Source organism: Ambystoma mexicanum, chromosome 12, assembly GCF_040938575.1.
Source record: "Ambystoma mexicanum isolate Mex_15411 chromosome 12, UKY_AmexF1_1, whole genome shotgun sequence".
In the NCBI taxonomy this organism is placed as follows: Eukaryota; Metazoa; Chordata; class Amphibia; order Caudata; family Ambystomatidae; genus Ambystoma; species Ambystoma mexicanum.
The window spans coordinates 662,721,379-662,747,050 of NC_090936.1; the positions used below are offsets into that span (position 1 = coordinate 662,721,379).

General features: G+C 48.0%; 1 protein-coding gene across 1 annotated transcript in view; it reads right to left on the reverse strand.

Annotated features, from left to right (window-relative positions):
- The window catches only part of LOC138513973 (chloride anion exchanger-like), a 266,455-nt gene that overhangs the window by 38,293 nt on the left and 202,490 nt on the right, over positions 1-25,672 (reverse strand). Inside the window, exons 11-14 of the mRNA XM_069629153.1 lie at positions 13,878-13,973; positions 6,255-6,361; positions 5,151-5,220; positions 4,162-4,254 (exon numbers count right to left, since the gene is read on the reverse strand). Of these exons, the coding sequence (XP_069485254.1) occupies positions 4,162-4,254; positions 5,151-5,220; positions 6,255-6,361; positions 13,878-13,973 (366 nt within the window). The remainder of the gene's footprint in view (positions 1-4,161; positions 4,255-5,150; positions 5,221-6,254; positions 6,362-13,877; positions 13,974-25,672) is intronic.

Below are 25,672 nucleotides of genomic sequence, written 5' to 3' on the forward strand. Positions count from 1 at the left end.
CACTTGACAGTATGGAGCGTGGGTGCAATACCTTGTACTACCCACGGTATGCCATCCAGCACCTCAGTTCATGGGGTGGGTGGCCCTTCTCCTCCTGCACAGACTGCCCCCTCGAACCTCTGTGAGGCAGATGGCCCTTCTTTCCTTCAGCGGACTGCTCTCTCAAACCTCAGTTTGGGGGCGGATGCCCTTCCTCTCCTGCCCGTACTGCCCTCTTGTACTGCTGATAGGGGGTAGATGGCCCTTCCTTCCCTGGGTGGACTGCCCTCTCACTGCGGCAGATTGCTGATACAGTAGCCCTCCCCTCGTCGCCAGTTGTTGAACCTTGCGAGTCAACTAGCCATGTGGCTAGTTCATCTTGTTTCATCATTATGTGAATTAAATAAACGCTGGAACCAGGTTGACCATAACCTCCTCTTGACATTTACAGCTCTGCCGTTTCCCGGGCTCTAGTAGCCCCTCCTCTTCCTCCTTCTCCCCAGGTCCTCAGCACTTCCTCCCTTCCTTTAAGGTCGTCCCTGGTAAAGGTGGCTCTGTCGTTTCGCCACAACAATTATCTAAGTTAGTTTCTGATTGTCAGGCAATGGAACATCCCTACAATAACAACCCTGTGTTATTTTTATGATACCATAAGGAAATGTGCAGATAAATTGCTGAGACGGCAATCATGAAAAACAAGATGACTAAAGATTCGCAATTTAGATTAGGCTGCTCAGTCATGAACAATAAGAACTAATCGGCAATGATTCACAAAGAGGGCATCTGAATGAAAACACACACACACACACACACACACACACACACACACACACACACCCCCCACCCCACCCCCCCACCCTCTCTCATGAATGCCACACTGGCCTTTCTTTATAGCAGAGGATCACTGCTGTGGCTGGGAATGGGAGCAATGTGATACAGTTGGTTCCCAGCTATTCTCATGCATCTCATCACTGGCAGCCCTTTATGATTCTCATGCATGTCATCACAGGCAGCCCTTTATGATTCTCATGCATCTCATCACTGGCAGCCCTTTTTGTCCCATTTTTCCAAAGAAATGTAATGGGGCAAAGAGGAAAGCTTCTGCTCTGCTGTGCAAGGGACATTGCTCCCATTATCTATAGCAAATAGCACAGCACCCCCTGTGGTCTGTGTGCACTGACACATTCTCATTCTCACTGCCTTAGAGAGTGGCACTGCAGAGGTGTCCAGCGAAGGGGAGGCAGTATGAGAAATGCACTGCTTTCCTGCTGTACCGCTGCCCCCCAAGCTCCGCCCCACATCGATCCTGCTCCCCATGGCAACATGATTAAGGATCTGGGTGGGTCCGCAGCAGCAGGGGTGGTGTGCTATTTCTCTGTGGAATATGGGAGCAGTGCATCTTGTCCTGCACGGTCCCGACACACATACTTGCCACAATGAATTCCTTCTGCAACATGAGACATGCAAACACCTATCGCAGGCAGAGCTGCCTTAGGGGCAACACGCTTGTCTTGGAAGCAAAACAAAGCATAGCAACACAGGCTCGAATTCCACACTTGCGATTAGAAACTGGACCCCGGTATTACGTGCGTTATAAAAGAACAATTATATAATGTTTTTAACAAAGGACACTGAATCCCTTTTCTCCACTCTCCTGCAGGCATCGACTCTGGTAGATAACTCTTTCTCCCTCTGTCATTGTTCTATGATGAAGTGGTCAACAGTAAACAACACTGATCCCTGCAAATAGAATGTGGCATGCAGAGAAAAAGGCACACACTGTGCTGTGTCAGTTGAATACCACCTATTTATTCTACATTATACTAGCCTTGGCTTCCTCTGTGTATGGGTAAAAGGCCACTTGAAAGTTAAAACTAAAACAATAACATTTTCTTATAATTTACAGAAGTAAAATGGTAGTTGGCAGTAACAGAGCACTTTCAAAATTAACCATCTTTTTTTAAATTATTCATACATCACACGTATAATGAGTTACTAAGCCGCTTTGAAATCAAATAATGGGTCCACCTTATTATTAGTAATACCAAGTTCACAGCACAGGGATTAGGTAATGGCTCCCCTCCAACGTCATATTGCCATTAGTACACTGGCACATCTTACCAAGGTACTAATTGCACATGTTCTCGAGTCAAGAAACAGCACTGCAAGCGTTTCTCGAAGAAAAATAAAAAAAATGTCTGACAGGGCTCGGGAGAAGGGACTACATGTAGTCCCTTCTCCCGTTCCATGGCGGCCATTGAAATCAATGTAAAAAAAATAAACAAACAAAATGGCTGCCATGGAACAGGGAGAAGGGACTACAAATAGTCCCTTCTCCCTTTCCAAAGCAGCCAGTCGCGGAAGGAACCCCGGAGCCGCAGTAGTGAGGGAGCCTTGTCAGCAGGTTAATGCCCCGCAAGGGCTAATGAGCTTGCTTGTAACAAGCTCATTGACTCTCGCTGGGTACTAATAAACTTTAAAAGGTACCTTTATGTAGGGTTGTGTCCATGAATGTTTCGAAGATCAATCAAGTTTTATGCACACTTTTTTGTGGGTGCATGTCAGAGCTTTGCAATGAATGGCCATGGGCAACGAGACCTCTGGACTAAGAGAAGGCTCATGTATGGTTCAACCTTCGAGCAAACGCACAACTCAACCTTGCAGCACTGGCTCAGTAGACCCAACACTTGCAGACTAAATACACTTCCAGAGTATTGCATATGCAAAGACTGCTGATGCAGATGCGGAAAGCGGAGCTGTTGAGCCATGCAGAGCCATTCAGAGACATGCTGCTACAGTCTGTAGGAAGGTGAGGTTTTACAGCCACCAAATCAAATACCAACTCCACCAAGAGATAAAACTTGAGCCAAATGTTCAAACTGTTTCTTTAACCGAAAAAAATCACGTGGGGACCACCGAATTAGCTCTGGTGCTCACAGATTGCTAAAATGCGAGCTCTATTCGTTAATTACACTTCTTCAATAACAGTATTTCACACTGTGTGCTCAATAAATATCCTTTTTCTTCAATTATTTTCAAAAAGAAAAGCGATTCAATCTTCTAATTGAAGAAAAAGGATATTTATTGAGCGCAAATTGTGAAATACTGTTATTGAAGAAGTGTAATTAACGAATAGAGCTCGCATTCGAGCAATCTGTGAGCACCAGAGCTAATTAAATGGTCCCCACCAGATTTTTTTGGTTACAGTGTTTACTAAGGCCCTTGAGTCATAGGGATTTTTCTATCGTGTAGCTCCTCGTACGCACACAAACATATCAAGTATGAAGAATAAATAAAGACGTTTGAGTGCTTTAACAAATATAAAAAGTAGTTCCTACCTTTATCCCTCTCTCAAACTGTTTCTTTACCCATTGACGTCTACCAAAGACTGTCTCCTGATGAGCCTAACTCTAATCCCATGAGACATGAGTCACTCTTATTTCACAGTGCCGCTGTGGGTTCCAAAGTTCTACCCCAGGTGTCCTCAAGCTGTGGCTCCCCAGATGTGATGGACTACAACTGCCATGATCCGCCTCCATTGACCATGGTGGCTCGGGCAGATGGGATATAATCCAAAACTTCTGAAGAGCCAAGGGGTGCAGGCACCCCATACCCACTGATGCACCCACTGGTCAGGGTTACCGGCACCGCTGCAGTAAGTGCCGGAATGTTGAGTGGCTTCTTCATGGAAAGCCTTGAGCAAGGTGTGAACGCAGCACGTGGGCGGCAGTCCATTGCATGAGGTAGTCCTCTTACACAACCCTTTTATTGTTTCATGTGCAATGGCCGCGGGTGGTGCCGTTGCTTTCAATAAAAGTGGTACTATTGGTCAGGGTTACACGAACATTCAAACTGCAGCCTCTTCTTTCCAAACAAAAATTCAATGGCGTGTCATATATTTCTTGTAAAATAATATAAATATTAAGGCTCTGTGGAAATGCTCTCTGGGGCTTTCTTTGCCCTTTTCTTCCATCCGTAGGGATTCGGGGAAAGCTTTGCATTTTGACCTTCTAGGATCGCGTCACAATGGGGCCTTCCTGCTGTGCCTATATGCATGCTTCTCGCTCTCCCTTCGGTCACGTTTTGTGTTTTAAGATCACTTAACATCCCTCACCGCAGTCACGTGATAAACTCACATCAAAGGATTATGCTCTGAAATAATCACCAAAACTAAACACTCACACAGGTTCTTAGCTTGCTTCTGAAGAAATCGATATTCGCGAAGAAGATTGGGGACGGGCATCGGAAAATCTTCACACCTTCGAGCTCGTAGATCTGGGGAAAGAAAGAATGGCATTAATGGGTTGCCTGGCAGGCCCGAGGTCTTCCAGCTGTGCAGCCAGACTAGTCTCCAAAGGTGGGCACCCTTAAAAACTTGGGCCAACTCTCTGCCAAATGCAAGTGTGTTAGGGGAGAGGGCGATAAGAGGGGACACTTTGTCCCTCTGAAACTCACCACCACCCTGCATCTCATGGTCGAAGATGACTTCCTGAGTTCATTGAATATCTGCCTGTTTGCTGTTGCCTGTGACTACTGGGTGCCATAACTAGTCAAGATCAAACATAGACCCAGGCAGGACCGGCCTTCGAAGCTGCAGCGCCACGTGCAACAAATGAAAAATGTGGCACCCTCCCCGCACGTGCCCTTCCACTCCCCCCACGTGCTCCTAGTCATGCGGCAAGGGGGGAGTGCCACATTTTTCAATATGCACGGCATGCACCCTATTGTTATTAAATTCACTCAGTGGACCGCATTTAATTTCAATAGTGCGCCTGCCGCAACTTCTCCCACCAAGCCAGCTCGAGGGGGGGCCTTGAAAGACTCCCCTGAGCTGACGTGGCGGGGGTCTCATAGCAGGGCTTCCACCGTGCCCTAAGGTCGGCTCTGGACCCAGGAGGAATGATGCCACTAGCATAACTAAACGTTTGCCACAACTGAACAGGATGCACTCTTTAATCAGAGTGCTGTGAAGTGGCTGAGAAGTGATACGAGCGCTTTCAGAATACAAGATAACTGCTGTGATGGCACCTGGTGCTGAGAATCGTTTCAAAGCACACCACTGACCTGCTGCTATTAATCAACATTTCTACTGTGATTTTACCGTGAACCCAGGTGTGATTTCACATGTGTGCGCAGTAATACGTAAGACCCACAGGCCTATTTTTTTTTACCTCTCTGTAATCTTTTCTGTTTCTGTAGATGTCATGGCCTCCAACATTAGCCTCAAGCGTGCACAGAGGGCTGAAAAAGCAAAGGGAGTTTATTATTTACGATTAGTTCACGTACACACAAAATTAACTAACAGGCGAACATTTCATGATTATTGAGTTGGACTCAACTTTGCAACTTCCCCACATCGCATGCCTTTAGAAGCAGAGCACACATCTCACCCCAGGGCCCCTTCAACAATAGAAAGTGTGAAGTCTGCACCAGTTATGGAAAACAATGCAGCCTTGCTGAAGACCACTCAAGGACGACATGGTGGAAATCTGGTGCGTGTTGAAAGGAGAAGCAGATGGTCCAGGTGTGCTCCTCATGCCTCCCGCCAGGGGTGTTTCTGGGAAAGATCAGGGGCTAAGCTAATGTCAGCAATGGCGGGATTCGGGGCTAGCTATAGCCTTTTGGTTGTAGCCCCTGAACTTCTAGCCGGGGCTACAACCAAAAGACCCGGGACTATAGCCCCCTCAGCCCCCTCCTAGCAACGCCTCTGCCCCCCGCCATCCCCTCCTTCAACAATACCTGCAACAGTGGAGGGTGGAGTCACTGGTGTGAAGTGACTCTGTGGTGGGGGTGGGGGAGGCATTCAGATCAGTGAGTTTTCAATGGCAGCTTATGCCTAATGTTTTTTCAGAGAAATACCTTGGAAGGGCAAAGGTTTTGGTTTCGTTCAAATAAATTTTGTTTTTTCTCCCTACCCTTACCAGAGAACCGCTGACACCTCTACGGTTCCTCATATTTGAAGCCAGCCCTTCCACATCGATATCCTTTTTTCCACAAACATACATGACTTTCTTCTGTATCGCAGGTGCCATCTTGGGGCTCTCCCGTCACCTCGTTCATGAATTACATTACACTTGCTAAAATCCACACATGATATCCACATGTAAAAGTATGCAATATGAATAGACAGTACATAATGGTAAATACAATCTATGTTACAATGCATTCAGAAATGTCCTTAAATCGGCCACTGGCACACATGCTTCAAATGTGCAGAGCGAGTCTCGATTGGACATGCCTATTACAGGAAGGTAACATGGGGAGATTTTACTTACAACTGTGCACGGAAAATCACGGTCAGGAGCTCAAAGCCTACTCCAGCGGCGAGGCCGATGTCAAGGTCCAGCAAGACGGAGGCTATGAAGGTCGCCACCCACACCAGCTGTGGAGAAGATCAGCAATCTCAGATTCTGCAAACTCGCCACACCTGCCAGCATCACAGCAAGAAGGCAAAGTGATACACACCCTCGTGACTGGCCACAGTTTGATTGTGTTGATGAATTTGGAAACTTAAGGCATGGGTTCCCATCCCAACTATAACAATCAACTCAAAGCTCTATGTAAGTTACTCCACCACCAGGCTGTGCCTAAATTGTACAATTATTGAATGTGATATAAGCATGTAAAATGCACCTGTAAAATGACATGTATTGGATTGTCCCAGTTGCATGTCCTCCATCCATCACATCAATACCCAAAATGTATTTCCTTTCAAACATATACTGACCGGGTGTATTAAACTTCCCATCTTTTGCTAAGCCACAGAGGCAGACTCTGCCATCATGTGACTCAGGTCTTTGCACTAGCTGTCGTGGATAATAGCCGCCATACCTTTACTTACAGTTTTTGCATTCCTTCTGCATTCCTTTTTCTGAACTAACACAGCTATACTGTTTAAGAGCATTTCAAATTTGACATAAGAGAAAGCAATCCCACTCTGCCTGGGCAGGTGTTAAAATGGGCTGACCAACCTGTCTTTCTTCCTTCTTCTCTGTCTCTATAATTATAATGATACTAATTGTTCATTTGTAACGTGCTTAATACCAGGAGTGGTTTTTAAGCATGTGATCGGGATTTGAACCTCTGTTGTGCTGCATTGTCTTGCTTCCAAGACAAACGCGTTGCACCCGAGTTATCCTTCCTCCCTTCCATGGGAGCACTACTGGACAGATTTGTGTTAAAGTATCTGGTCGAGAGTGACCATGTGGGTTCTCCTCAAGTTTGTATATTGGGCGATCCATTTTGCCCATTAGTAGCCTTACCTGCTACCAGACAGTAAGGACTGCTCAATTCTGTAATTTTAACTATTGTGCAATTGCTGTTTCCATTCACTTGGACATTGAAATCATCAATGTCCAAGTGAGGTGTGGCTACCTTGCCTCTACCCTCCCTCCCTGCCCCCTCTCTTGCTCCTTCTTCACTTTCCTCTTCTACACCTCAGCAGGGCGTACCTCTGATCTGTACCCCTCCCCGGAAGTCCTTCAAGGATGGCAACCTTCTCCACATTGCCACTCTTAACTCTCGCTCTGCCATCAAACATTCCTCTGATATCTGTCGCCTTCTTGAGGAACTGGACCTGGATGTCCTCGGTCTCACTGAGACATGGTTCACGGCCAGCTCTGTCACCAGCTTTGACACACTCCTACCTGATGGTTACAAGATCCTCTCCGTGCCCAGGCCCAACCGTGCAGGGGGGGTGTGGCCCTTATCTTCCCTGAGTGGATTCCTGCCACTGTCACTCCTACGCAGACCTACTCCTCTTTTGAGTGTCTTGTCTGCTGACTCTCTCTCTCTCCTCGCCATTCCCTTACAGTGGCTAATATCTATCGGCCATCTGGTCAAATTTCCTCCTTCCTCTCTGAGTGGGCTGACCTCTCCTCCTCACTCCTGGCCTCAACCACTCAACTCCTCTTCCTTGGTGACTTTAACATCCACCTGGATGCCTCCTGTCCCCCCTCTGGACTCTTTCGTGACCTCTGCGACTCTCTCTCACTCTCTATTCTCCCGTCTGGGCCTACCCATTCTGCAGGGCACACTCTTGATGCTCTGATCTCTTCTGACCTTCCCTCTCTCCACTCCTCTTTCCCTCCCACCTCACCCTCCCTACCCCACAGGCAAAGCCACCCTCTTCACTGCCACCCACCTTCTCGGTCATCCGACCCATGAAGCGCGTGTCAGTTGAGGCTTTCGCTGCCACCTTCTCGCCCCCCTCCCCTTTCTGCTGACTCCCACCCTGACACAGCCCTCTCCACGCTCCACTCTGCTATATCTGATACTCTTGATATCCTTGTCCCTGTCATGAGAATCCGCCTGAAGCCCAAAGCCAAATGTAACTCCTGGTATGACTCGGATCTTGTCACCCTAAAACGCAAGTGCAGGGTGGCAGAGAGGAAATGGCGTGCTTCAAGTACATCCTCTGACAAACTGGCCTGCTGCCTGCTCCAAAGGCAATACCGTCTCTCCGTTCTCACCAAGAAGAGAGCCCTTATCCAAGCCCGCATCTCTGCTGCATCTAACAACTCAGCAAACTCTTTAAAATCTGCAATGAGCTTGCCAACCCAGCTGCAGTCTCTACCTCTCCCGTCCCCTCCCAGGCCCTTTGCACAGCACTTGCCTCTCACTTCATCTCTAAAACTCAGGACATCCTGTCCACACTCTCCTCCTATCACCTCCCTCCATCTCTTCCTGGCTCTTCCTCTGGCCCTTCTGCAGCCACCCCTCCTCCCTCCTTCTCTGCCTTTCCCCTTTTTTCTGCTGATGAGGTTTCCAGACAAGTCCGATCTATGAAAGTCTTGTCTAAACAGGTTCTCCCCTGCTCCTCCAAAACTATCAAGGACCACATCGACTCCCTGGCTCCTGCCCTGGCTGACTTTTGCAACCACTCCTTCGCCTCTGGAGTCTTCCCATCCCCCTTAAGCACTCCCTTGTGCACCCTCTTCTTAAGAAACCTTCGTCCGACCCCTCCTGCCCGGCTAACTATCGCCCAATCTCCATCACTCCCTTCCTGGGCAAGCTCCTGGAGAAACTGGCCATCTCCCAGCTTAACCTCCATGCTGAATCTGTTGGTAGTCTTCATGACCATCAATCTTGCTTCAGAGCTGCCAGAAGCACGGAAACTGCTCTCCTGAACATCCGTGAGGACCTGCTCTCGAACCTCGACTCCAACACTCTGTGTGTTCTCATTCTGCTCGATCTCTCTTCTGCCTTTGACACTGTCAACCATGCCATCCTGCTCAACCGTCTCCGTGATAACCTGGGTATCACTGGTCAGGCTCTGGCGTGGCTGAACTCTTTCCTTTCCAATCGACCCTCCCAGGTCCAACTGGGGTCCTTCCTCTCTGACATCTTTTTCTCTAACTGTGGTGTCCCCAGGGATCTAATCTCTCTCCCTGGCTGTTCAACCAGTATCTGGCACTCCTTGCCCACCGCATCGCCACTCTCTGCCCCAACTTTCAGTGCTATGCGGACGATACCCAGCTCATTTTCAGGCTACCCTCGGCCTCCTCATCTCCTTCCCTCATCTCCGACTGTCTGTCTGCTATCCAGGAATGGTGTGCCGCCAATGACCTTTGCCTTAATGCCAGTAAGACTGAGATTCTACTCATCGGCACACCCACTCCCTCCTTCCCTGCAGCGCTCTGGCCAGCCTCTCTTGGCCCGCCTCCTGCTCCTACTTGCAAGGCAAAAAACCTTGGGGTCATCTTCGACTCAACACTCTCCTTCTCTCCTCATATATCTGATGTCTCCAAGAAGTCACACTACCAGCTGCACCTCCTCCTCAGAGGTATTCTTCCCTTCCTCTCCTTCCCCCAGAAGCTCATGGTCTCCAGAGCCCTGGTTCTCTCGAAGCTGGACTACTGTAACAGCCTCTATCTTAATCTGCCTGCCACCACTCTCCGCATCTCATCCAGAACAGGACTGCAAGACTTGTCCTTGGCCTCAAGCCCAGGGACCATATCTCTCCAGGACTGAAATCTCTACACTGGCTCCCAGTGGCTGCGAGGATTAAGTTCAAAACCCTCTGCATTGTCCACAAGGCCTTCTGGGGCCTGGGGCCTAAATACCTTCAACTCTCTCTTCCTAAATATCTTCCTTCCCGAGCCCTTCGCTCATCTGTCTCCAACTCCCTCAGGGTCAGCCGTTTCTCGAAGCAACGAGCTGGGGGTAGATCTCTCTCTGCGGCAGGGGCCTCCCTCTGGAACAGCCTTCCTGCCTCCCTGAAACTTGAGGAGAACCATCTTCGGTTCCCGAAGCACCTCAAAACCTTCCTCTTTGCTTCTGCTTTCTCTCTCCCTCTCCCCTGCTAAATTCTTCACTGAAACTGCACTGAACCTGCACCTGGGCCACTCTCACCGACCTCGGGTTCTTGGCCCAGCCGCTCTCCACTTGCACTGCCTCCCTGGCAACCCCTGCACAGGGACAGCAGCTCAATGCACACATGGCTCCAGCCGGATGCTGGATGCCAACAACACCAGCAGCAATCGGTGGACACACTAGAGGACAGGTGCAGCCCGTAAAACATCCACTAATTGGCCCTGATTTGAAAAAGACAGGAGTCCGTCGAAACACGTGTAATCACAGAGGGCACTATCAACATGCATTAAAAACAAACCTATTTTAACACTGAGAAAGAGGTCAAATGTCTTCTTTTTTGGTAAACCGTGGGCGCATCAGTGTAACTGCATTTCCAGCTAATGCTTATGATACTGTGCTGTACTGGTCCTATTGTCCTGCATTTATTTTTCACCCACTATGGCCATTACCAGAGCGTGCTCCTCCAAGGGGGTGTCTGAACAATTAATGGAGTCTACCTCCCAATGTAAGGTCACTGATACCAGGTAATTGAAAAGGTCCTCTCAATCCATGTCTAGACCGGGGTATGAGGAAGGGGCCTTACTGGATTCTAGCACCTCGTCTTCAGGAAGAAAAAAAGAGAACAACCAATGTTGACAAGAGAGCGCCATTGGTTATGTCTAGGGCCAGCCTTGAAGGGGATAATGGAGGATCCATTTGCCCGAAGGACAACATGAAACTTGCCTAGTGAAACTTTAGTAGAAAGGTACCCAGGCAACCACATCCCAGCATCTGCAGCAGTATCTAAAGCCTTACAATCACCAACTAAGAGTATGGAGAGTGTTATTGCGGATGCCCTCTTGTAGACGCCCCAGATGGATATCAAAATGATCAGTGGTGAAAGTAACATGGGGAGTTGGCAACTTATCAAGGAGAAAATGATTGCCAACCTCAACCAATGCCAAAAAAGTATGGATTTTTGCTTCTGGGTCGAATCTTTGATACCGTTATGCTACAAGTACCCCCTGTTAGGATAGACAATCAGTGTCAAACGGATGTGAATATCACCCAGCGTTGTCCCCTTATGGTGAGCACAGCCTGCCAAACCAATGGGGTCGATTTTGAAGACCCTATTTGGGTGGCTAGTGAAGGTAGCGTTCAGCAAACCTCTGAGAGGGATGTCATTCCTACCTCATTGTTAAACTCTTTGTGCGCTAAAAAAAACATTTCCAATGAGGACGGGGGGGGGGGACAGGGGGTATTGTGAGTTTTACCTGTAACCCTATGGCTACCCCGGTTGGGAAGGACATTCACATGAAGAAGTTGAGAATGCCCGAGATGCAGGATTCTATTCTGACTTGAGAGGTTGTGTTATGGATTGTAGAAATGTCATACTAACTAATGTAAATAAACCTGAGCAGTGGGAATCCAGACAGTCTTCAAGACATAAGGTCCCCTACTGGATCCAAGCACGAACGGGGCCTGGGTGCATTAGAATGGGAAGGCCATAGATTCCTGCAAAGGATGCACGTGAAGGACTGATTTACAGAGAACAATAAAGACTGTATTGTCGTAGGTTGTGGACTCAGTAACCTCCCGGTCCTTTTGTGCCGCTGGTAGACCTTGCGGAATTGCCCTCTCGTCTCTAATGTCAAGATTGTTCTCTAGATGATGTGTGTTTTTAAGCTTGAAAAATCCATCTCTTTTTCATACTGCTTTTTTGGATTTAGGTGCCCATCGCCTGAGCGTGTTTGTTTCTTAAAGTTTTCTACTTGCCTCTTGCTGTTTATGTTTGCATTTTCCTGTTGTGTAGCGCCCTTACTCCTTCAAGCTTTCTTTGCGCTTTACAAATCAAATCAAACAGAATTTACAATGGATTCCTATGGAATCCACCTGCTTTTAGCTGGTGCTATAACTAGGTACATTACATTGGATTCCAATTTGTTCAAAGGCATGCAAATATCATGCTGGCATCAAACTAAGGCATTTGGTGGAGGATGAGGAATGCATGGTGGAAAAGCAAGTTCCACTTTGTGCACCTACTCCTCCTTCAAATTAATTTAAAGGTGCCTGAAGTGTAAAAGTGTAAACTGAAGGTATAAACAGCTTACTCCTTGCTTTTGCGCTCTACCCCTTGCAAAATGACCTTCTTATTGTTGCCTTTTCTCTGTTTCTACGAGACGGGATTGTGGCGGGGCGGGCTTGAGCCCCACATCGCACACCTGCTCCCCCATGCAGCCACTAGCTTTTTGAAGCCTCATAGCCTCATATTGGTCTACATTAGCCCACCCTGGGTTGCCCACCAGCACACCCAATTTTGGTGGATGGGAGGCCCCTGGAGTATCTAGTACTGTGGCAAATGGTGGAAGAGTAGCAGTGGTTGAATTGGAGAGATAATTATTTGTGGGACAGAAACCTGGGAGGGTATCTGCGCTGGGGTGGGGGGGCTTCTGTGCATTATGGCCATTCCATTTATGTTCCATGTGCAATCTAGGTTGGGAGGGGAGGCTGCTTGGCTGAATGGCCTGCTGACACCGCTCAGGACAGATAACAAGCATGCTTAAGCCTGAAGTGAATGTTGGGCTCTACAGAAAAGCGACTGCGTCATTACCAGCCAAAGCTACCGTTCCTCCTTCTTTGCTGTGGTAGGACGGCCATGCGATGGGTCTTGGGAAGGCTATACATGGACCAGCTCAGGTAGCCTGTGTCTGGAGGTGCAATGCCCCCCACTGGATTCTCCCTGGTCTCATCAATCAGAACGGCATACTCCACGTAGGACAGCCTCAGGCCCTATTGCCTTTTCTCCAGTTGCTTTTATGTTTACTCCAGCCTTTCCACTAGACACATTCTCTTTGACTATTTTCTATGCTTTTGGTTTTCTCTGCTTGTCTGTTTTTAGGCTTTCCTCTTGTACATTTCTTGCAGTGCAAAGAAACTCTTCAGGAGGTGCTCCAGTGGCCTTCATAATAAAACAAAATCAAATAGAAACCCATTGACATATGCCTTTGGTGGCTATGAATATGCAAAGGCCACAATCATGATTCACACTGGAAGTGCTGGCATGAAGTTCTGTACACACATGAGATTGGCATACCACTGTCTCAGCCACATTCCACCTCAGTGAACAAAACACAGAATACACCATCTGGCATGTCCAATTGGCACATGGTCCACAGTTAATAGTGCATTTTGCTTTTCTTCCACAAGTATACATGAAATTCAGAGATGGTACAGGATCTCAGACTGACTCTTGACCGTGGCCAGACATACAGCGAGTGTTCCAAGGAGTACGTGCCAACATGGGAAAGTTCCACCTGATGACCTAAAATGATCTTGTTTAGACTCTGACTGCAAAACATTTGTGAGAGCATGCACTTACTAATGTCTACGTGGCAACGGGAGGAAGGCAGGCGGGCGGGCTCGGAAGCCGGGGCTGCCGTCGACATTGCATATAGATCCGATGCATCTGGACCTAGGTCCTTGGCCACAGGCGGCCGACGCGGCATGTAGCTAAACCTGCCGGATGGGTTTAGACCTAGATCGTTGCACCTGTGGCCTGGTGAGTACATAGTCCTGCTGGAGAGTGCATTGGGCATCATACTTACACAGTCATATTTGTCCTTCCGCCAGAGGACTGGAATTTCATTGAAGTGCATTAGCATCCCCTTTAAGTTGACGATGATTATAGCCGCAAGCACCGACTGAAAGCAAAAAAGAAAGGTTAGCTGCCTGAAGTTGCCTCTAGTCTACAGGAAGGATGTTACAATACAATGACATGTGGCTGACTGTAAAGTAAGCGATCAGATGTTTATAGTGTATACTTTCCAATCTTTACAAAGGGAGAGACTTGCAGCACCCCATATTCTGCCTCGCTTTCAGGGTGCCAAACAGATCTTCGCCTGATATACAGCACCCAAGTCCAGAGGGATCACCACATTGTTACAATGTACAATAATAGTCTTCTCATTATTTGTGACCTTCTGATGTGTGCCCGTTGCATCTGGACTGAACATAATGGAGACCCAGCCAATGAAAGGCTTTACTATGGTCAGATGGGTCAACAGGCGACAGCAAATTAGTCCTTTCAGCTGATCTAAAACAAGACATTCTATTTTGTACTGAAGGAAATAAGGGGTTGAGGTGGCAGGGATAGAGTAGCCTCCATTTTAAAACCTTCAATCTTTGCAAGGAATCCATCACAGCAATCTGCAGGCAACCATTGCAACCAATGGGGAATACAGAAGGATGCTTGCAGTAAGGCCATGTTTGGCACTTTATTAATAGGTCTACATTCAACTTGTGAAATGAATGCAGTGTACTTACTACGTGTTACCTTTGATGTGTGCCTTTTACATTTTGCCTTTCATGAAGCATGCATGGCATGCTTTGTTTTACCTTACTTGGTCTGGCTGCAGGACATTGCTGTTAAGCGTGGAAACACACAATGATGGTGCATTGTGATGTGCAGCAGTCACCCATGATCTGTGTAGGTGTACACCTGTGGTAAGGAGATGAAACCGATGTGCGGAAAGTGTGCAAAGAAAAATGAGCTCACCTCAGTCCAACAAATGAGAGAATACATCTATCACAAGGTTATCTAAACGTTGCGCTTGTGCGAAAAAACATGCAGCAACGGAATTTAGCACCAATTCTGCAACTGCGATAATGGGGAATGGAGCAAACAGGCTTTGCCCCCAATTAATAATGTATAGAAAGGTTTTCACTCAGGGCTGGACTGGGAACCAACAGAGGCCCTGGAAATAATGTTCAAAGTGGCCCCATATTACACACTTTTATCAAGCCCAACCATGTTCCTATGAAAACATTTGGAAAGAGGCCCAGGGTGCAGAGGCCTACCAGAAAATCTCCTGAGTTCGCTAGAGGCCATCCCAACCCTGGTTCAAGTGCCTGAATCAAGAGACTGCTTATTTACAAAGAATTTTCCAATGGGATTGCACACAAAAGTGTGATTTTGTAAATCAGGCCCTGGAGTTTATCAAAATTAAAAGAGCCTAGAACTGATTCTGCTCGCACTTTTCACTACGCCAAAGAAGCCTTATTCATGATATTGCCACATATGTAAAAATAACAGCGGCCAATCATATACTGGACATCACAAAGTGTCTTGGTCTGTCGCCTTACTTTTAACAACTTTTTTTAACATAACTTTGCATGATCACCTTGAGTATTAAAGTCTCATTCTGTGATGTCACTGATTTGACTTTGTATGCAAATAAAGGGAGCCTGTACATCTTTTGCCTCCCAGAATCCTGTAAATCCTAGTACCGGCCCTCAGTGCCAGGCCGAGGCATGGGCAGTCTGTGCAGTCGCCCTGGGCCCGCGCTTGTGGGGACGCACAGCTACCTGCTGCCGTGAGTATAAGGAGTAATAAAGGCTGGGCTGCTTCCAGCCACAAGGCTTTTCATTGTGCCGGTTTTAGCAAGGCCGTGCTGTCAGATCGCAACCCCATGTGATGTGCTTCTAGAGACAAATACCTCCCACCTACCTCCTGAGCAGCCCATCAGACCCATGGGGCCTCACAGTTGGGGCTTATCACCTCTTTGTTTAAAGTAATGGCCCATTTAAGAACTTTTGTTTTGTACAAGGCGTTGAAAAGGGGAATTTTATTCTGAAAGCACATACAGAAAAACTGGATGCCACCCAAATCGGTCTTCTTTGAAGACAATTAAAATATTTTGACAAAAAGAGTTGTGCACTATCTCAATAGTATTCATATGCCCACATTTCGTGAGTTTAATAAAAAAAAGAATTGGGTAGTGAGTTTAAATTGGGGTATATACGAAGGCAGTGAGTGTAAATAGATGTACAGCAAGCCAGTCGGGGCATCGCACATTAATGTATAATACAGGATGAGTAGAGATGGTGGTGGTAAAATAAGTAAGAGAATTCAATTCAGTCAAATGTACAACAAGCGAGGGATTGCAGACCGAGGTGCAAAATGTCGGTGAGAGCCGATTGCAGGCAAGCAATTCCTTCTTTAGCAGTTAAAATGTCTCTCTCAATATATGCTGGAAATGTGGCTGTAGTTTGTAACCACGCGGAATTGCGCATGACATGAGTTCCACTGGCAGGCTCGTGTTAGTTAAAGGAAACAAGGCAGGGAGCAAAAGCGGATAGTGAAGAAGTCTGGGCTATTCGTCCTATGCTGCCCATACTCACTGGAGGGTGCAGGCAACGGGGGAGAAATGGATGAAACTCCTGTCAATATTGTGTCTCTTTAACAGGCACAATAATGCTAATAAACAAGGACCTTGCCACCGAGATCTGACTGGGATCATACGATACTTTACCTGTTACCGCTCTCCCCCAGGCAACCATCCTGGAAATAATAGGAATTGGGGTCTCCTGCGCACGTCCTCATTAACCTCTTTGCCTAAATAACCTGTCACTAGTGCCTGTGCAGCCCCGCTCTCAGCTCCAGATTGCTACAAATCTGCTCTTTGTGAACCTGCAGTCAGGAATACGGTTTGCAGTTTCAAGACTTCAAATGAAATCCCTTCACCACCACCCATGATAAAGGTTTGCTGATTTGCAAATATTACGACCAAGCGCTCTATTCCGACAGCCGTTAGTGGGTTCGATGCTAAATTAATCGATGGCACGCAGGAAAATGATCCAAATGGTGAATAATGCCTGCTTCAGGACAGGGGAAAAGAAAAAGCTTGGTGTGTGAATTGTCAGCGAGGCCTTGTTTTCACAGTGTGCTCTGCCAGCCAGCCAGCCCGCCCATCTGCCCGGGCATTGACACCACCTAATGCACCGCTCTGCAGGCGCACGTTGCTAATGTGATGATGCCAGGACCGCAGAATTGTCCCTCTCGTGACAGCTCGAGAGTGGACAATAGAAGCGCCATTCACAATTAAAATGTCTGTTACTCTGCAATCATCTTAATATGTGAGAATTACACTTACCATATGCCTGCCTCCAGTTTCGTCAGGCTGCAGTCCTCAACGGAGCACCGAAGTCGGCCCGGGCTGCACTTGCGCATGCCAGCACAGTCCCATGGATGCTAGGGCACGTGCGGTTTGTGCAGTGCCGCCCCGTAAAGGCGCAGGCGCAAGCCATGGCCAGCAAGGACAGAAAAGCAGCATCCAGCAAAGAGCGATGACGAGCAAACCACCGAGGCTGGCTCAGGCTGGACTGGATCAGAGATGATCATAATGTTCGTTGTTCGTCCCCATTTAAATGTATGTATCCTTCCCCCAACCAAGAAAAGAGGCCCTATGCGCCCGTGGCCTACCGGGGAAAGTCCCGGTCTCCCGGTGGGCCAGTCCAGCACTGTTTTCACTAGAGAAAAAGTGAAGCTATGTTTGCCACGCAAGATACATTCAAATGTAGTAAACCACCCGTAACAAATAGTGTACAAACAGGTTTGATACGTGCTTGACCTAGTGAAAACATTTTAGATACTACGGATTGTGACTGTTAGGCAGAATTGCATGCAGTACCCTCTGGGAACACCACGCACAATTAGGACTGCAGGTGTAAGTAAAAACCAACCTTTGGTTTAAGTCTGTACCACACACATTTTTGGTAGCGAGCTGAGCAGCCAGGCTTATCCCAAGAGGGAATGTGAGCAGTAGATGAATTTACACAGAAGTATCACAATCACAGTGGTTCAAGTAGACACGTAGGGCCTCATTACGAGGCTTGCGCTCCCGTAATGAATGGGTGTCAGTACGGGACCGGCACTGTTCACTACGGGATGCCTTATTATGAGGTCCTCTAGCGGGACCCGGAACAGACGTCTGGTAAAACTAGACATTCTTTCCGGGTCCCGCGAGGGGACCAAGGAGCCAATAACGGGCCCATTACTAGCTCCATCCCCATTCCCATTGAGCCCTATGGGGGCTCAAATGGGAATGGGGATTGGTTTTGTGCATGAGGAATTACCGGGTCCTCCAAGGTTGGAATGACCCGGTAATTCCTCATTCACAGAACCCGGTACTGGAACCCGGTATGGTGGCAGCCATACCCTTATTAAGGGCACGGCTCCCTCCATACTCGTAATGAGGCCCTTAGTCTCAAGGTTTCTTGGTAAAACTCTATACATTTATTTACACAATCATTTGGAAAACATTCACTAGTAGAAATCAACTAAATATAAAACACCAATACACTACAGTAACAAACTATAAGTTCTAGAGACAGTTTGTGCTCCCCTGAAAAATAAGCCAAATAGCACTTCAATCACTTTCAATGGGAATAAAAAGCAGAGGTTTGTACAGAGGATTAGAAAACACTTCTGTTAGGCAATGCAAAGGTTCAGTGTACCAGGAGGGTCAGTTCAATTCAATAGGCCAGTCCAAAGTCAATAGTCTAGTGTTCTTGGATAGGAGATAACAGTTCTGGAACAAGTGGAGAACTCTTTGTAAAAGTTCTCAGAAGTAGTTTAGACGAAAAAGCAAGATATACTGGGTCACAAGCTGATTAGGCCTGCAAGTTGGGAAAGTTTTACGAACTTTCACCATGAGAATTAGGATCTCTCAACCGGATGGCACAGTACCTTAATATGAAGAACAAAGATGTAGCTGAAGACGTTGGTTCCTGGCAGTTCCTGCAAATCTCACTGTTCCTGAGCCTCAGTCGCGGGGACAAGAGGGAGGACGTCGGGGGACTCCTGCACTGCACGGGATCGTCCTCAGAGCAAACAAGATGGAGTCACTTCAGTTCAGGCATCTGTTGCTTCAAAACACAAAACTGGTGTCGCTCTCCCTGGTTAAACCTTAACCAGCCTTGAGAATGGTATCCAGGTGTTTTCTGAGCTGATTGGCCCCACCAGCTCAAAGGAAGAAGCCGTCCTTGAAGGAGCTTCTCTGTCGAATGGAGTTCTGGCAAATTGGAGTTGCAGCAGGGCTTCACCGGGCAAACCAACGGTCCAGTGTTTGCAGCAGCCGTCCTCTTCTAGCACGTCTTCGGTCCTTTCATTCCAGTGGTCGACTCTGCCTTCCAGTCCTGGAGACTCGCCTTTTAAACAGCTTTCTCCCTTTCATTCCAGCCTAGCTGTCCTTGCAAAACAGTCAGCCAGCCCATCACGCCAGAGTGAATTTTGGTCTCCTAGGAGACTAAGCACAGGGAGTTTGAGACAACTCCCTCACTTCCTGTGCACCCCAGACACTCAGACGCCATGGGCGGACTTCAGTCCTGAAGCCCGCCAAAGGCTCACGAACAAATGAACCAAACCTGGTTTGGCGCGCATAGTTAAACACTAGAAGGACCTTTCCACAAAGAAACAGTGAAAAAGGATGACCGGAGTCTGTTTTTACAGAGGGGTCTTGGGCGCCATATTGAAAAACATGGCTGCCCTGATTTTTAGCTACCGGTGTTCGCAGTCAGGAAAAATCATGGTAGTTCGTTCTAAATCCACTACCACCAGCCATTTCAATGGAAAAGGGTAGCATTTGACTGCTAAAGGAGTGTTTAGACACAGCGGATACTATGTAACCCCTCCAGCATTCCACTGTAAGATGGTGTGTTCTGGGTCTATGAATTTGGAAGAGACTAATAAAGTCAATTTCACTTTACATTTTCTGGGAAACAGTAGTTCATACCAGAGACCTTGGGAAGTCTAAAAGACATCCCTGTGTCACTGCACTGAAGGTGCTGTGTAACGCACATAAAAAGATGATGCCTATGGAGTTGTCTAAAACTCCATCATCAAAGAACACAAGCACAGAAAACACATTGAAAATCAAAAGTTCAAAGTCCCAAAGTTTAGCAAAAGAGCTGGAGGGCTCTAAGGTAGAGGGAATGAGCACATTTATGAGAATTCTCCCTAACAGTGACAATGCCTGTTTAATCCATGCCGTATTATCTACGCATGTGCTCCGTTTTTAGCAGTTGTGCAAACGTTAGATAATCTGCCCGTTGCCTTTTGTCTATGATTGTACTCACAAACCCAACAGAGCATTGAACACACTCCTGCTAACACAAACTGGGAAATCTACCCACACATCAAAGCAACAGACACAAGTATACCCACACAGCAACGATGACTTGAGCATACAGAGCTATTTCACTTGCACATCCACCAAGGTGGCGAATCCGACATCAGGTGCCAAATGACCAACTGCCCTTTTGTTTTTTGGGAAAACCACCAGCACTGAGACAAAGAAAAAGCACAAACTTCTGCAGCTTAAATCACAAGACACCACGCCCATTCAGGAGCATCTTTCCACCTCATGAGATGACGTAATTGAGCGTGTTCCCAGAAATAAAGTCACTGCGCCCATTCAGGAGCATCCTTCCACCTCATGAGATGAAATAATTGAGTGTGTTACGAGAAATAAAGACACTATGCCCATTCAGGACCATTCTTCAACCTCAAGAGATGACAGTATTGAGTGTGCTCCAAGGAATAAAGACACCTCGCCCATTCAGGAGCATCCTTCCACCTCATGAGATGACAGAATTGTGTCTGATCCCAGAAATAAAGACACAGCGCCCATTCAGGAGCATCCTTCCCAGGAATAAAGACACCACACCCATTCAGGACTCTCCTTCCACCTGATGAGATGACATAATTGAGTGTGTTCTGAGAAATAAAGACACCATGCCTGTTCAGGAGCATCCTTCCCAGGAATAAACACACAACGCCCATTCAGGAGCATCCTTCCCTGGAATAAAGACACCACACCCATTCAGGACTCTCCTTCCACCTGATGAGGTGACATAATTGAGTGTGTTCTGAGAAATAAAGACACCATGCCTGTTCAGGAGCATCCTTCCCAGGAATAAATACACAACACACATTCAGGAGCATCCTTGCCCCTCATGGGATGACATAATTGAGTGTGTTTCCAGATGCATCCTTGCACCTTGTGCTGTAGAAATATAATTGCAACTATGTCGTCTGATTATGTATTGGCCTAAGCACACTCGTATCACTTTCGCAACATGAAACAATATTGCAACATGTAAACCTGAAGCCATTGCTTGAGAAGCCATTTTGTGTAAGGAGGCCATTTTGAGTTTTTGTTCTGCTCTCTGTTCATCGCATATATATATTCTGGTTTTCAGCTTGAGCACAGTAACCAACCGCTGCTTGAACTTTGAGTTGTTTACATAGACTGGAATGCCAGGCTGCCACATGAATTGTTTTGTCTTACAATGAGAGAACCTTGAAGCTGTACAGAAACATGAGTAATCAGCAAACCCAGCAGCCGTCCTGTCTAGTTAGGCCATTATAGTAGGCAGCTAGAAAGAATTATACATGGCTGTATGTGCTCCTCCATGGGAGTTGTTATTCATTTCTGCTTCAGAACTGTCTGTCCTTAGCACTGTAAGATAATATTAGCTGGTAGAGCAAGGAATGCCACCTCATTATGGGGAACATCATATGTTTTTCTCCGACCAGATGCACCATGTTCTCAGATAATAAATTGTCTTGGCACTGGCTGCAAGAATGTACAATGTCTTATTGTAATGAATTACGCAATAACCCCTTGAACCCTAGCCTGATGATGTCTGAACAAAGGGGGCCAGGTAATACCTTTTAATGCTGTGAAGTTTGCTATATATGTGCATGTTGTACTAAGTGTTTGCGCTCTCTCACCTCACGGTGTCCGCCTTACACATCGTGGGGTGCTGAGATCCATTTGATCAAATGCTGTTTGTTGAATAAACATATTTGACTTTGAATCTTCATGGCTGGCGAGTCATTAGTACATGGTTGGATGCCTTAAACCCGTTTTTTTTTTTTTTTAATAAATCTTTTTTTTATTTGTTTGTTAAACAAAGAACAAGAAGAAGAAAAAGAAAGGTAGCGCTTACAGCATGAGTACACAAAAGACATTAGGAGACCTATCATCGAGATCACAATAGATAGCAGTTGGCAACATATTCCTTGGCAGTTGTATGGTTCTGCGCGGGGGGGTGGGAGGGGGAACCGGGGTTCGAAATCGAAAATCCACACCCTCCACCCGGCAGCTGCGTAGGGCGTCGCCGCTGTCCCTTGTTTTGGTCTTTGCATTTATAGTTCCCATTTTCCCCATATTTTCTGAAACCTACGGGGGGCACCCCTTGCATTATAAATTCGCCTCTCCAGGGAGGCACATCTGTCCATTTCATTGGACCATCTGTCAATGGTTATCCTGTCCCCCGAGCCCCATGTGGCTGCCGTGAGTCTCTTTCCAGCACCAAGCGCTACTCCTAGAAACAGTCTTTCATATTTGTTAAGGTCAGTTTCGCCTCCTATACCCAGCAGGATAAGCTTAGGGTCTCTCGGGATTGTGGAGCCAAGTATTCTAGAGAGGCGGAGTAAACACGCAGTCCAAAACTCCTGCAGCACCCCACAATCCCATAACAAATGGTAGAAGGTGCCCTCCGCCCTTTTACATCGACTGCATTCTGCATTTACATCCCCACCCCAACTGGCCATTTGCGTTCTGGAGTAGTAGGACCTGTGCAGGATTCGTAGCTGAATCAGCCGGAGTTTGGCATCTATCCCTATTTCCCTCGGGGACATCAGGGCCTCCACCCACTCCTCCGCCTCTAGTGGGCCCAGGTCCTGTTCCCATTTAGCCCTGAGATTGTCAAGTTCCCTGGATCCAAAGGAGTTAATTGCCTGATAGAGGGTGGAGGTTACCTTGTGGGGGATGTGGTGTGGGAGTATGTTTGTTTCCAGGGGAGAGCAGGCGGGTACATCGGCCAGGTTCGGGAGTTGGGTATTAATGGCGTGCGTGAGCTGGAGGTATCTGAAGCGGTCCATGGGTGACAGCCCGTGTCTCGTTCGTAGGGTTTCAAAGTCCACCATTCGCCCCTCCTGGACTATGTCCGCCAGTGTGGTTATCCCTTTTCTCTCCCAGGTTTCGAAGTGGCCCATTTTTTGTATTTCGGGAAGGTGTGCATTACGCCAGAGGGGTTGGATCAGGGTTGGTCTGTCTGCCCAGCCTAAGTATCTGTGTATCTCCCTCCAAACTCGCTGTATGTGACGGGACCCGGTCGGCGCTGTTCTTAGGTTCCTTGGGCTGTCATATAGTACGTGCAGGGGGGATGGCGAGCCAGTGTCCCCTGTCTCCACACGGATATGTGGCAGCAGCGGGTCTCCGTGTAGCCATTCATTCGCCACTCCCGCTTGTGCCGCCCAATAATATGTGCGAATGTTGGGCAGTCCTATACCCCCATCCCACACAGAGCGATAGAGTGTTTTCAGGGCAATGCGCGGCTGTTTTCCTCCCCAGAGAAGTGTGCATAGAGTCCGGTTTATATCTGTGAATATTGTGGTCGGGATGGGGAGCGGGGCATTTTGGAGGACGTACAGAAATCTCGGGAGTGCCAGCATCTTAAAAAGTGCCGCCCTCCCGAGTAATGAAAGTGGGAGGGAGTGCCAGTGGGCGACATCGTTCTCCAGTTTTCCCATTATCGGGTGTAGGTTCAGTTTGGGGAAGTCCTCCTGTGTTTTGTTGATTCGTATGCCTAGGTAGGTGAAGCCCAGAATTGAAACGGAGTATGGACAGGGATCTGGGATTGCTTCCTCCCCTCCCTGTACCGGGAAGTAGATTGTTTTCTGTGTGTTGACCCGTAGTCCCATGAAGTGTTGGTATTCCTCCAGGGTTCTAGTCACAATCGGGCAGGAGATTATTGGGTTGCTCAGATATATCAAAAGGTCATCCGCGTACAGCGAGACCCGTTCCTCCCCGCCCCGCGGCCAGGCGAATCCTGTCCATCGTGCATCAGTTCTCAACCGGATTGCCAAAGGTTCAATGGCGAGGATAAACAACAGGGGAGAGAAGGGGCATCCCTGTCTAGTCCCCCTACTCAGCTGGAACGTGGAGGATGATTTCCCATTGACTCTTACAGAGGCCTCGGGGAGGGAGTAAAGGAGTTTAACCCATGACATGAAGTGTTGTCCAAAGCCCATGCGTTCCATTATGTCCCACAGGGCATCCCATCCCACTGTATCGAAAGCCTTCTCAAAGTCCACCGCCAGGAGGGCCAGTGGAGACCGGATCTCGCCAGCTCGGTCGAGGGCAATCTGAACCCTGCGGAGATTCATTCGAGTGGACTTGCCTGGCATGAATCCACATTGGTCTGGGTGAGTTAGAGATCCAATCACCCCCAGCAGTCTATTGGCGAGGACTCTGGCTAGCGCTTTTGCCTCCCCATTTATCAAGGAAATGGGCCTGTAGGAGGCGCAGTGCTCCGGGGGTTTCCCTGCTTTGGGGATCACCACTATTGTCGTTTTTCAGAGGTCTGGGGGGAGGGTGCCCAGTTCTCTGCTACGGAGGAACATGTCGTGCATGTGTTTCGTTGTCGTTGCGCTCAGTTTTTTCAAGATTTCTACGGGGAACCCGTTGGGGCCAGGGGTCTTCCCCGTCTGTAGTTGTGAAAGGGCTTCCCCTACCTCCTCTTCAGTGATGGCAGTGTCTAGCTGCTCTGTCTGAAGTTCAGAAAGGCGGGGGATCGTGATCTCGTCCAGGAAGTTTGGGACGTACCTTGTGGGGTCTCGTATTTGTGGGGAGTATAGCTCTCTATAGTAGTCTGCGAATTCCCCCGCGATCTCAGTGTCCCCGGTTAATAAGTTCCCGCCCTGGGTTTGGATGGCCCGTACTTGTCCTTTGCTCCGCTCCCTACGTTCTAGCCAGGCTAGTGTTTTGGTAGCCTTGTCTCCTCTCTCGTATATATGGCTCCGGGCCAGCCAGTGGGCGGTTCGGGCATTATCTAAGGCCCTGTCTTTCAGGATTGTTTGGGCTGTTACCAAGGCCTCGTGTGCCTCCTGGGTTCCCTTTTCGAGGAATTGCTCCTCCCGCCTAGTTACCTGGGCTTCTGCCTCGGAGATTGCCTCGCTATGCTGTTTGCGGTGAGCTGCCACCAAGGATATTGCTTCCCCCCGTATGACGGTCTTGTATGCCTCCCACCTTGTTATTGGGCAGTCCACTGCCTCCACATTTAGGTCGAAATATTCCGATGTCTTATTTGCGAGCCCTTCCAGTATTTCGGGTATCCCTAAGTAATAGGTGTTTAGGCGCCAGGTGGGTTCTTGTTTTGTTGACAGGCCCTTGAGTTTTACCAATAGGGGGGAGTGGTCAGAGATTCCTCTCGCCAGGAATTCTGCGGACAATAGGCGATGGCCCATATTCATTGGGGTGAGGATATAATCAAGTCTGGATAGGGACCGGTGTGCGTTGGAGTAGAACGAGTAGCCCCGGTCCATTGGGTGGGCTGCTCTCCATGTGTCAGATAGCCCCATAGCTTCTGCAAAGGTGTGGAGTCTGGTCGGGATGTCTACCGCTCTGCTACCCACGTGTGTTCTGTCCCGAGATGTCTCCATGACCTCATTGAAATCCCCCCCTATCGCCCATGAGTCTGCCCGTTCTTCTAGTATTATGTCCTGGAGCTCGGTAAGGAGTTCCGTTGTAAGCGTGGGAGGTGCATACAC